This window comes from Python bivittatus, unplaced genomic scaffold (assembly GCF_059951505.1).
Source record: "Python bivittatus isolate LINGU-HERP-01145 unplaced genomic scaffold, Pbiv_v1 ctg000020_np1212, whole genome shotgun sequence".
In the NCBI taxonomy this organism is placed as follows: domain Eukaryota; kingdom Metazoa; phylum Chordata; class Lepidosauria; order Squamata; family Pythonidae; genus Python; species Python bivittatus.
This window is the reverse complement of record NW_028277030.1, coordinates 120,874,240-120,887,382: the sequence shown is the minus strand read 5'-3', so window position 1 is coordinate 120,887,382 and position 13,143 is coordinate 120,874,240. Positions and strand designations below refer to the sequence as shown.

Here is a 13,143-nt window from a genome sequence, read left to right as displayed (position 1 = left end):
CTGTTTTTATTGCTTGTAGTTTTTGTGTAGATGGGGTTACATAAGCTGCTGAGAGTCTCTGGATTGCAGGGAGGTAGAAATTTAGAAAATAAATAACTAAATATGTCAATCAGCCTCCTCAACTTGAGTATCCTAGGGTGCATGGTCAATGCTGAAAATTCTATATGTTAAATCAATACATCTGAGAATGCTTTGGTTGCAGAAGACTGATATAAATATTCAGATACTTTGATTTATGTCTGCATATCTTTGTGTTTTCTTTTCTTTTTCCTTTTCCTCCAGAATTGTCTTCAATGTCTTTTGAGGAACTGTTACAAATGAGGAACCAAGTTGGGATGAAGGCTTATCAGCAGATGACATCTAAGAAAAGAGCACCAGATGTCACAAAAACAAAGAAGAGGCAGTGTTTGAGCAAAAACAGGTAAACGCAATTTCGACTATGTATCTCCAAAGTCTCCTCTTTACTGTGAAGTCTATAATACTGTACATGCTGACTTGAGCCTAAGCTGTGTTGAACATACTTGGGATTGCATTGTATATCATGTTTCTGCTTAGTGCAGAGCTTAGGAATTTTAAATGTACAGTACTGTGCAAAAGTTTTAGGCAGTGTGAAAAAATGCTGTAAAGTAAGAATGCTTTCAAAAATATATATTGTAATTGTTTATGTTTATCAATTTACAAAATGCAAAGTGAGCGAACAGAAGAGAAATCCAAATCAAATCAATATTTGGTGTGACCACCCTTTGCCTTCAAAACAGCATAAATTCTTCTAGGTACACTTGCACACAGTTTTTGAAGGAACTCGGCAGGTAGGTTGTTCCAAACATATTGGAGAACTAACCACAGATCTTCTGTGGATGCAGGCTGCCTCAAATCCTTCTGAATCTTCATGTAATCTCAGACAGACTCAATGATGTTGAGATCAGGGCTCTGTAGTGCCAAACCATCACTTCCAGGACTCCTTGTTCTTCTTTCGCTGAAGATAGTTCTTAATGACATTGGCTGTATGTTTGGGGTCGTTGTCCTGCTGCAGAATAAATTTGGGGCCAATCACATGCCTCCTTGATAGTATGGCATGATGGATAAGTACCTGCCTGTATTTCTCAGCATTGAGGAAACCACTGATCCTGACCAAATCTCCAACTCCATTTGCAGAAATGCAGCCCCAAACTTGCAAGGAACCTCCACCATGCTTCACTGTTGCCTGGAGACACTCATTCTTGTACCGCTCTCCAGCCCTTCGGCGAACAAACTGCCTCCTGCTACAGCCAAATATTTCAAATTTTGACTCAGCAGTCCAGAGCACCTGCTGCCATTTTTCTGCACCCCAGTTCCTATGCTTTTGTGCATAGTTGAGTCGCTTAGCCTTGTTTCCACATTGGAGGTATGGCTTTTTGGCTGCAGTTCTTCCATGAAGACCACTTCTGGCCAGACATCTCCAGACAGTAGATGGGTATACCTGGGTCCCACTGGTTTCCGCCAGTTCTGTGCTGATGGCACTGCTGGACATCTTCCGATGTCAAAGGGAAGTAAGCATGATGTGTCTTCCATCCGCTGCATTAAGTTTCCTTGGCTGACCACTGCGTCTATGGCCCTCAACATTGCCCGTTTCTTTGTGCTCCTTCAAAAGAGCTTGAACAGCACATCTTGAAACCCCTGTCTGCTTTGAAATTTTTCCCTGGGAGAGACCTTGCTGATGCAGTATAACTACCTTGTGTCTTGTTGCTGTGCTCAGTCTTGCCATGGTGTATGACCTGTGATATGAAACTGTCTTCCCCAACCTCACCTTAGTAGCAGAGTTTGGCTGTTCCTCAGCCAGTTTTAAGCCTCCTACACAGTTATTTCTGTTTCAGTTAATGACTGTGTTTCAACCTACATATGAAATTGCTGATCATTAGCACCTGCTTGGTATAATTGGTTAATCATACACCTGACTCTAATCCTACAAGATCCCTGACGTTGTGCAAGTGTACAAAGTGTGGAAGTATAAGAATTGATGCTGGTTTGAAGCCAAAGGGTAGTTACACCAAATATTGATTTGATTTGGATTTCTCTTCTGTTTGCTCACTTTGCATTTTGTAAATTGATAAACATAAACAATTACAATATATATTTTTGAAAGTATTCTTACTTTACAGCATTTTTTCACACCTGCCTAAAACTTTTGCACAGTACTGTACTGCTCAGAGCTATGCAAGTGGAATGCATTCAGCCTAGAAAGGAGTGTACAAGGATGGTGGTTGGTTTTCTCAGCTGGGTGGAACCTATGAAGTTCTAAAAGACTAAGTATCCATCTGGCAGTCTGCTTTTACTGCCTTTTTCCAACCTGATCTAACAAATTTCTTGTTTCTGAGCAGCTCTGATTTTCCTTATATGGCTAGTTTGCCTCTATTGTATTCACAGCTCCTCATGCTTTGGTGCATTTTGTAAATGTTGTTAATGTGATGAGTAATTTAGACATTAAAGCAGACAAAAATGAAAATGGATCACTTGGTCCCTCTTTGAAATCTCCCCAAAGCTCGGCTTATTTGCTATGCATCATTAGCCTTTGTTCATGGCTCTGAAGCCAGGCATCAATCCACATAAATCTATCCAAGGTGATGTGATCTTATACTTCATCAGTTCTATCTTATCCATTTTTAGATTTCAACATGGAATTTCTTTTAGTAGTCTTTCAGTAGAGGCAGGGCATCCTGTAGTGAGTTTCTCCTCACTTGCTCCAGAGGCAGGACTTAGATTAGATATAACATTGCTCCGAACAAGAAAAAATAGCCCAGTCCCCAGTTCTGACCTTGTCCTGCTCCAAAGTGTGAAAGCCCATTTACTCTGCCAAGGACTCCCTCAATCTAGGTGGATCTCCCTTTTTTTCTTTTGGATCTTCTACACAGACCTAGACTAAGGACAATAAGCCCAGCAGGGTCATGGACCTCTCTTGTGGCTGGGACTGAGCCAACTGGCTAGCCTCAGATGGTACATTTATGTGTCCTCTTGTCTCATTACCATTCTCTTCTCAGGAGACTATGATTGTCAGATTAGCAGCTACTTGATACTTGCAACTGGGGTTCAGATTCAGGCCACCATCACAGGGGGAAGAATCAAGCCACTAAGCAAACAAGGAACACATACTCCTAAGGTGCAGAGTACACGTTACATATGGCTCAGATACTTCCTTTTAAGACCAGTCAGATAGGAAGGATGGGGATTTGTCCCTGGATGAGGAAAAAGACCAGAAACCAATTCCCAAATCCATTAAGCTTTTCCATAAAGCAGAATTCCCCCAGTTGCTTAGGAAAGTCTGCAAAACTCTAGGACTGAAGGAATGCCTGAGCCCTACAAATGCCCTGTTGGGCCTGTTGGTAACAGTGGTATCCCAGTAGCTATTAAGTCTTATCTTATGCCTTATGCCTTCCATTCCCTGACACCTTTAACAAAATCCTCAAAACGGAATGGAAGCTTCTCAGGGCAGTGTAGGAATGGAAATTCTTCAATCTCCAAGCTCAACACCTTCTCATAGGTAGCCCTAGACCTGCTTAAGACTTCTTAGTGGATACTCATATGGCAACTCTGGTCCTGGGAGCCATAGTGAATAAAGACAGGGAAGACACTCCCAGGCAATCCCTGGAGACAGGGGATTGGGGATTCTGCAGTGAAGTGCACACAAGGTTTCAGCTGTACCAATAAGGGCTTTCCTTGCCATGTTCATCTTCACTAAGGCATCAATCTTATGGGGCAAACAGCTATCCCAACTCATCTCTCCAGAAGATAGGGCATGAACAAGCTAGCCAAGTCTCTGCCTTCATGGCAGATGCTAGCAGGAACAGTGTTCGGTTCTCAGCCAAAGGCACTATAGCTAACATAACAGTTTAAGACAGCTGTAGCTGATGAACTGGAAAACACTCTAAATTAAAATCAGTCTTCATATCAGACCCATTCAAGGGTGGCAAACTATTCAGACAGGCCCAAGATAATGTCCTAATTCAGACAATTAAAAGAAGGCTGTGCTCCTAACCAACAAAAAGTATGAAGCCAAAAACAGCAGGAACCAGTCTACACCAAACATTTATTTCAACCTTACAGTGCCCAAGAAAAATAATTGAGCCACAAGGAATACAGATCATCCTGGTGGACAGTTTCCCAAACAAGTTACAACAGTCTTAACCCCAATGCTGGGGGGACACCTTTTCCCATTACAAAATAGGAGGTACAGACAATCATGTAAGCCTCCATATGTGTGGGAGACTAATGGAATTCACTCATCAGTAGACTCATATCACATGAAATGCATGGATCTTAAAGAGGGCTACACCATAGAATTCACCAGCCCTCAAATTACCTCACCCCATCTTCCAGGTCAGCAAAGGGACCAAATGCCATCTAACTTTAAAGGTTTATTTATCTGCAAGAGAAACATAGAATAGCACAAGATTCTGGGCCTAAAGTAAGTGAACTGCCACATAAAATACCACAAGTTCCAGATGGAAACCCTGAGATAAATTGCAGAGTGTTTCCAGAAAAAGATGCTCTGGACTTACCTACACATACAGAATCAACCCATCCCACAGCATGTTCCTGAGATTCAAATATTAGGACACCCATTATCTTTTCAAGGCCTTTCCATTCAGCTTGTTTCAGACTATTCACAAAGATGATGGTGACTGTTATAGGCCAGATCCCTGGAAATACACATATATTCTTACCTCCATAATCTGCTGATCAAATTATCATTGATTAGTCAAACAATGTCCAGATCCTCATGCAAACACTCAAGGAGCTGAACTTTTTGATCAACAGACTAGAGCGTGCTTCAGTCAGCATCTGAACTACACCATCTAGTCACTATTCTGGACAACAAGCTGAAAAAGGCTTAATCTCCCTGCAAAAGAGAAAAAAGAGATCATCCACTATCTAGCTGTATCAGTTCTTCAGACCAGGCCATCTGGATCTCATGTTTTTTTGGCAGTAGAGAGCTAGATGATCACCTGCATAGACTTAGTACCATGGGCAACAAAGCACTTTTGTCCTTTCCAGTGGATGCATCTCACCCTCAGAATCTAACAGTCTAAAGATCCCACAGATGTGTTGCAAACCCAATGAAGCTGTGGAGTTCCCTCATGGAGACCCTAACCAGGGAGTTACATGCATTTCTCTCATCAGTTACAACCCACCAACATCAGCCTTTATTACCAAAGTCCTGGCCTTCAGACAGGTGGGCCTTGACAAGGGATTATTTCAAGCAGTCTCCACAGACAGCCTTCTTTTCAGTGATAGGACTTGAGAACCAAAATCCTGATAGCAAGAAATTCCTAAGAGGGACTTCCTGATAAGACCATTAACCATTCACCGGTATCCATCATAGGACTTCCAATTAGTGCCTCAAGCTCTAACCTAAGCCCCGTTTGAACTCCTGTGCAAAGTACTTACTGCCAAGAAAAATTCTGCATCAACTACCCAGGCATCATCACTCTGCATCTAAACCCAACCTTTTGCCTAAGGTGAATTATTTTTCCACCAAGGCCAGGCAATGGTCCTCCCTTTCATTTGCCTCAACCCAAAAACCCAAACAGGGAAAGAGTGGCACAAGGTAGACAACAGATGAACCAGCAGGATATACCTAGAAGGAAAGGAGTTCAGAACCTTAGACAACTTTCTACTAGCTTTCTGACAACTTAACCTGGGCTGCAAAGTCTCACCATCATTTCCAGATGGATTAAGGCATGCATCAGACTTGCCTATGAGACACAGAATAAGCCTGTCCAACAGGGAGTTATGGCCCGTTCCACCAAAAGCACAGCCACTTTGCTGTCTTTGATACTAAAACTCTCCTAGGAGACATCTGTAGAGCTGCCATATATAGTAGTTAGCTGTGTCTTTCTTCATTAATACTAAAGCTGAACTCTTATTCCTCAGCCAAACATCCTTCAGCAGGAAGGTGCTGAAGAAAATGATTCTTAAGAAGAATTGGTACCCACTTAGATCTACAGTCCATCTTCATGGATAACTTTAGCATGTCCTATTATAGGATGTCTTGGTAGAAAAAGAATACATCAGACTTACCATGAAGATCTATTTTTATAACAGAGACAGGGTATCCAGCCCACCCATTATTATTTTAAAAGGGGGGGGGCAGATCCCTTTGGCAAATCATGTATGGTTCACAGATAATTCTCTTATTTATACCTTTTCATATATCTTTGAGTTCTCTTTATGGCTTGAGCTATTCCCCACTACAGAAAGCAACACTGAATCTAATCTAAGCCCTTCCTCTGGAGCAAGTGGGAAGGAGATATCCACTAGAACAGGGGTTTTCAAACTTTTTCAGGCCCCAGAACATGTTAAGTTAAAAAAAAAAAAATGACACCCAGAACCTCTAATCAAGAGGCAAGGCACTAGTGATAGAAAATTGGCAATAAAATGAAAAGTAAAGCATTTATTGTAAAATGCAAAATTAACATTTGCTGTTACAAAAAAATAAAACTTGAATTTCACAAATATTTGGAAAGTTAATGTTTTAACCAAACAAATCAGTGCTTTGGATATTTTTCTTGTTATTCAAAAATGTATGAAATGCTGTTTTCTTTTCACGGAGTTCAATCCATTTTCTTTTGAAATACTCAGGACTTTTATCTTTTAGGTTGGATGTTTGGTTTCCAGCTGTCTTCGTAATTTTGCAGAATTCATACTATTATTACCCAATACTTGTTCTCATTTAGTAGACAGTTTATTTGGTTCACCTTCCTTATCTGTTCATGTAAAACCAATGTTTTCTGTTTCTTACTTGTGCTTCAGCTTAATTTCAAAATTTGTGCCATAAGAAGAAGCAACACCAGCAACCTTTGCATTTGTTTTGCTTTTTCTGTTTTCACCTTTTTCTATACTACCTGCAATTCTACCAGTCTGTAACCAATGATCCATATCGGGAAAAAGGTTTATTAGGCCTACTCAAAAAACTCAAAATAAAAATAATGTATTAAATATAGTGAAGGATAAATATTTATTTATTTGTTTTCCCATCATTATTTTTTATCAACTCAAGGCAGTGTACAAACCTAATGCTCCTGCCTCCTATTTTCCCACAACAACCACCTTGTAAAGTGAGTTGTGATGAGAGAGAGTGACTGGCTCAAAGTCACCCAGCTGGCTTTCATGCTTAAGGGAGGACTAGAACTCATAGACTCCTGGTTTCTAGCCCAGCACTTTAGCCACTGCACCAAACTGGCTCATCCAGTATCTAGGATGGGTGTTTACGGCATGGATTTTTTCCATTATGAATGTCTGGCTGAAGCCACTTAAACATCCATCTTCCCCTTGCCTGCCAGCCTTTGCAAACATAATTCTTATATGTTTGCTCTGGAGTAAGTCCCACTCCAAAAGGATTCAAGGCACACATAGACTGCAGCCAAGAAGTGCAATCCTAAGTGTCTTCATTAATTCCCATACAGCTCAGATGTGCACAGGATGCCAGCTTGATGATTAAGCAGGCCTCTTGCAGACACACATATGCTTACGCACAAATATGGTCTGCAAAATGGAAAGTGAAGAGGGAGGAACTCACCAAAATTGCTCTTGTGTAGCTAAGCAAGTTAGAAACTCCTGGATTTTAGCTCTCTCTGCTTTCAGCTGCCCTTTAGAAAACATGGGCTGGTGGGGAAAATGTTTGTTGGAGTTTGGAGGCAGGCAAGAAGTTCAGTTTTTTGCTTGTGCATGTGGGAAGAGAGAAGACTCGAATGGTAGTGAAGGAAGGCAGCCAGAACCTCCTTCACAGACCACTTGTGAATGATGGTGATGGTGAACACTGATGACATGCAGCCAGTGAGAGGAAAAGAGCAGCTGTTTGAGTGTGTGTCCAACATCAGTGAGTTTGAGAGGTTTTTTTCCCTCCTAGTCCCTCCGGGAACCCATTCAAATTCTTATGGAACCTTAGGATTCCGTGGAACTCAGTTTGAAAAAACCCTCCCTAGAGGATGCCCAGTCTCTGCTGTTAAGAATGGATTTTCACATTAAGTCCAATGTACTGCTATCCTCTACGACTTAATATCGTACTAAAGCATTAAGATACCTCCTTTACACAAATGCATATTTTCCTGGGACTGTGCAAGTACAGAAGTTCTGCTTTCTTTAAGGATTTGGCAGCAGGTGCTGCAAACATTTTATCAGTGCAAAAGCTTTTCTCCTAAATGTATGGAAGTCACATTTACCTGTCTTGAATCTTGACGGGAAATATTGCAGTTTATATAAATTGTGTCATTCAAAGACTTCAGTGTAATTCTTGCTGCAAAAAAATAAATAATTACTTAATATAAATTCTGATCTAAACATGTAGGCTAGGGAACCACATTAAAAAGGAAATCTCTCCCTAAACATAAAAATGCAAACTTCAATCAGAGGAGTCGCTTCTGTTTGAAATTTTCATCCCTTGGCAGTATTGAGCAGTGCCCCCATAATGAGTTACAGTCTTTGCCCTTCACTTCTGAGAAAAATGAAATCTTCTCAAGAGATAATCAATGCAGGTAAAAAGAAAAAGGAATGATAAAAGCATGTAATTAGATGCACAGTCTGAATGCTTTTTATTAGTGTTTTTTTCTGTTCAATACACTGATTGTATAAATTAATTTGCCATACAGATTGGAATCACTGAAATACAATCAGGCTATTAGAATCCACCTATGCCAATAGAAGTAAAATATTTTCTTCAATTTTCATATTTATAAGCTATTATTATATATATTAGCAGAACAACTGAAGAATACAGTATGTGAATGCAATGGAACCTAAAACAGTAGGGCAAGACTAAGAAGGAATCTGGTGTCTACAGAACCTGTCCCTGTAGGAAAATAATGGAGTTGAAATTATCCCTTGCTTCAGTCCCCGTTTCCTTGCCCAAGGAGATTTTGCTGACGGCCAGATATACACAGTCTGTATATGCTTCCAGGGGACGGTAGTATCTGAGTATGTATCTTCAACCAACTGAGACATTCAGCTAAGGAGAGCATAGGAGTTTGCTTTGCCTTCCTTTAATAGGAAGCAGTGGAAGATGGGATTTGATTTGGTGGAGTGCATTGGTCATGTGAACTCATTTTTCCCCTCCCAAGTATCTTTTAAGTCACAGATGCACAATCTTATGCTTCAGGGCTGCAATTGGTCTCCTCAAAACTTAGGTGGGACATCCAGAGACATTAAAAAGTTATTACCAAATTCTATTTTTAATATATCAGAAGGAGAAAATAGATAGGTGGAGAAAAATCATATTAATTGCATTTAATTAAATTTATCTAAATGTAAGTTAAGTGAAGTCCTAATCCCATTGCCAGTTTTGCAGTGTACCATTCAAGGGCCTAAAAACTGTCAGAGAAATTCATTGCATTGTTTGGGTTGTGGATTAGTAAAGGTGACTAGAATTTACTACATAGTAAGTTTGTAGGGTCTGTAAGTTTATAGTAAATTTGCAACGCTCACTAGAATTTACTGTATAGAACACATGCTTAACTTTACACATGTAATTTTTGTGATGAAACTAATTTTAATCAACAGTGATAAAAATTTAGGGATCCATGTCCTTATTTCTCAAGACAGCATAGTCTTGTGTTATGAATAAAAAAAGAGAAATTAAGATGGTTTCCCTTCTGACAATGAGAGTAAAATTAAAATTCAGCAGACAGACTGATTGCATTTCCTCTATCATCTCTAAAAAGGTTTCAGATTTTGGTAGGTTGTGTGCATGCATTTGAATGTAGTGATTAATCAGTAATTGGTTAAAAGGAAGAGTATTCATCAACTGAAATTCTATAGTCTGTTGATATGTAGCAAGGAGTTTAGAAAACTAATGCACACTGATTGAATATGCAGCTACTGTAAGAGAATTACTACCAGAATTTTAACTATAACTATAACAGATAATATCTTCTGAAGCTAGTGAGCCTCTTGTTCTCAAATGTAAAATATTAAAGTCAGGCTTGCATTAATGGATTTTTCTCTTTAATTTCTCCTCTTAGTTTTAAGGTGCTGGGCATATACTTCCTGTATAACTACATTTTATTTATTTAAAACATATTTGTCCTGCTCTTTAGTGAAAAGGTCTCTAGATCAAGAGAAAACAAGGCACTTTATGCCTTTAGGCTTAAAAATTAACGTTCATCATAGAAAGGGGGAAAAGATGAAAGGAATAGAAGAAAACAAGAAATATTTAAGGTTGTGAAGTTCTTATAATGACCAGCAGGAAAGGAAGAGGACTGCTCACGGTTCAAAAAATTAGACTTGTCAATCTTTTAAGAAGTAACCTTGAAGACCCAGTCTTCCTGGAAATGGCTAAAATATAGCCAGAGGTTGTTAGCCTTATGTCTTGCGGTCTTAATCTTCTGAGATATTACTGAATTGTGTGAGGGTCTCCTTCATGCAAGATTCAGGAAATTCCAGCTGACAACCCCATGGACTAGATGCCTTATAGGGCAGTGTTTCAAAGGTCTCTGTGAAGAAGATAGGCTCAGTTGATGAGACATGCTTTCAGTACTGTGCATGCAGCAGGTTCTAAAAGCATATTGAAGGATATAGTTTGATTTCCTTTATTAGTCACAGAGTAGTGCCAGCTTTGCCTAAGCTAGAAGCTTCTTTGCAAAGCACAGCTGTGTGAGCTTGGAGGAAGCTGTCTGGGCTATTAGGTTACACCAGGCCACAGAGCAACAGAACAATTCTTATCTGGTCAGTACAAAGCTGCCTCTGTGAAACACATTCTTAGAGAAGCCTGTATAATTTGGTTTTTCAGTCCTTCTCAGGCCTAATGAATGGAAGAAGTTTGAATCATGAAAAACAATTATAAACATATATTCTGTGCCCTGGTGGCATCCATTGATACTTATTTATTTATTGTATTCAGAAGAAGTAGTTTTGAGAATCAGGCCACCAAATATCCAAAATTCCATGAAACTTTTTTTCACCAAAAAAAAAAAGTGTGTTTTTTTTTCCTGTTCTGCAGGCCTTTGGAAACTTCAGCCAAAATGCCAGTACCTTTTTTGCGGCAAGTAGTGCCTGTTAAGAAAAAGGTAGGTACCCTTGTGTTTGAACATAGAAAAGAGATCTTTGTGGATAGAAAAGAAAGTGCAATAGAAATACTGCGGGAATATTCGAGCACTGAAATTTATTTGGAAGAAATGCATAGAATAAAGTTGGCTTCAGTATTTGAGAAGTCTCTTAGTTTCAAAAGCAAAATGCTGAAGAAGATGAACTGAGGGAAGGGAATATGGCCAAAATGGTACTATGCTCACAAAACATGGGCTTCCTAGAACACAAAACTATTTTCTGGCATTGCTGAAATGCTAGTATTTGATCCCATTTCCTCCTCTACAGGTGTCCCGAGACCCTCGTTTTGATGACCTCTCTGGGGAATATAAACCAGAAGTGTTTGAAAAAACATACAGTTTCTTGAATGATCTGAGGAAGAAGGAAAAAGAGGTAATGATGTAACAGTGCCCTGTGTTTCTTCCTTCAGAATGAAAACAGATATCCCTAGAGAGTCAGTGCTTTCCTATTTTGCAGGTTATTCAGAAACAACTGAAGAAAAGCCAAAATGTGGAAGAACAAAACAAATTGCAGCAGCTCCTTAAGCGAATGGTGAGTTGGTGCCAAAGAGAATTGAAGCAGCCAGTTTACCCTTCTGAGATGCAGGCGACAGGCAGACACAAAGCTATAGAGATCACCGATCATAAAACTGTGAGGCAAATGAAAGTGAGGAGAGGAGAAATGCAACATCTTTGTTTCTTGCCCTTCTTTGCTTCTTAGACACAACAGGAAGAAGCACAGAGGAGACGCCAGAAGGAGAGAGAAAATTCCCTGGCATTCAAGAGGCAGCAAAGAGAGTTGGCCAAGCAAGGAAAGAAGCCTTTCTTCCTAAAGAAATGTAAGCTTTTCCCACTAGGATAATAGCTGCTCTACCTGACCTTGACCTTGATATAGTCCCCTTCCTGCATCAATAGGAAATATTAGGAGACCTGTTCAGGATAGCTAATTGATTTGTAGAAACTGGAGAATAAGGCTCATATTGGCATCTGTTAAAAAGATTGGAGGGACTGGAGTGCTGCGTCTGTTTCTGCTCCAAACAGTCTATGAGTGTGGCATTTAATATGCCCGCACCAGGACCATTTACTTTCTCTAAATTGTTGAACTATTCTCTAAATTATTGAATGAGGGATGGTTTTGTTAGGCTTACATGATGTTTAGGATAGCCACTGCCAGCACTTAAATGAGTTTTAATGTTATTTTTATAGCAACTAGTTACTAATATCTGTGTCACATGATTTATGGGACCATGTTGAAAGATTATGTTGACGGGTGAAAATAGTGAATGGGAAGTCAAGCATAAGTTATAGAACATAATTGCTCGGGATGTTATGAACACTTATGATTTGAATTAAGACCTACATCCTTTCTTGACATCTACAGCTGAAATGCACAAATTGGAACTTGCTGAGAAATACAAAGAGCTGAAGAAAAGTGGGAAGCTGGAGAGCTTCCTAAACAAGAAGAGGAAAAGGAATGCTGCTAAGGACAAAAGGAGACTCCCTTTTAGGAAGGATGTCTAATATCTGGCTACCACCCCCCCCAAAAAAAGAGAAGACCCCACACACAGGTTCATACTTTGCCAGTTATGCAGGCAACTCTGAGAAAGATGACCTCTTCTGCTTTAAGCCAGGCCATGACTGTGAATAGCGAGGAACCATTCCAACAGTCCAAGATAGTCTGCCAAGCAATTTATGTCCACTGAAAAAATGATTGCTTAGCAAAATTAAATTATGTTCCAATTTCACAAGCACCTCTTAAACTTTCAAAAATGAATCTTTTTAGGGATTAAATTTTCTGCTGTTGTTTTTTTTTTCTTTTCCTTCCCAGCACAGTGTAATGGGTCCCAATCAATCTAATGTGTCTTCTCTGCTTCTCCCAAAACTGGTCTTCCTCCTTCTAGTCTATTTTTTCTACTATGTGTAGGCTCGGCATTCACCCACCATTTTTCAAAATTGCTTTCCTGGAGAGCACTCTTGCCTTCCTGCAGCTACCCATTAGTCCTGCTTGATTGTGATTCCAGCTGTTTTCTTTGCAGAGCACAGTAACTGATGCTTAACAGAATTTCCCAGTAAACCACAGTCCTACACTAGCTAG

General features: G+C 39.8%; 1 protein-coding gene across 4 annotated transcripts in view; it reads left to right on the top strand.

The window, feature by feature from the left end:
• The window catches only part of RRP36 (ribosomal RNA processing 36), a 48,033-nt gene extending 35,166 nt beyond the window's left edge, over positions 1–12,867 (top strand). For all 4 annotated transcript variants that reach the window (XM_025162981.2, XM_007422667.4, XM_007422666.4 and 1 more), the window contains exons 3-8: positions 283–421; positions 10,967–11,033; positions 11,338–11,442; positions 11,527–11,601; positions 11,770–11,887; positions 12,430–12,867. In XM_025162981.2, coding sequence (XP_025018749.2) covers positions 283–421; positions 10,967–11,033; positions 11,338–11,442; positions 11,527–11,601; positions 11,770–11,887; positions 12,430–12,569 — 644 coding nt within the window. In that variant the 3' untranslated portion in view covers positions 12,570–12,867. The remainder of the gene's footprint in view (positions 1–282; positions 422–10,966; positions 11,034–11,337; positions 11,443–11,526; positions 11,602–11,769; positions 11,888–12,429) is intronic.
• Positions 12,868–13,143: the final 276 nt, after the last annotated feature.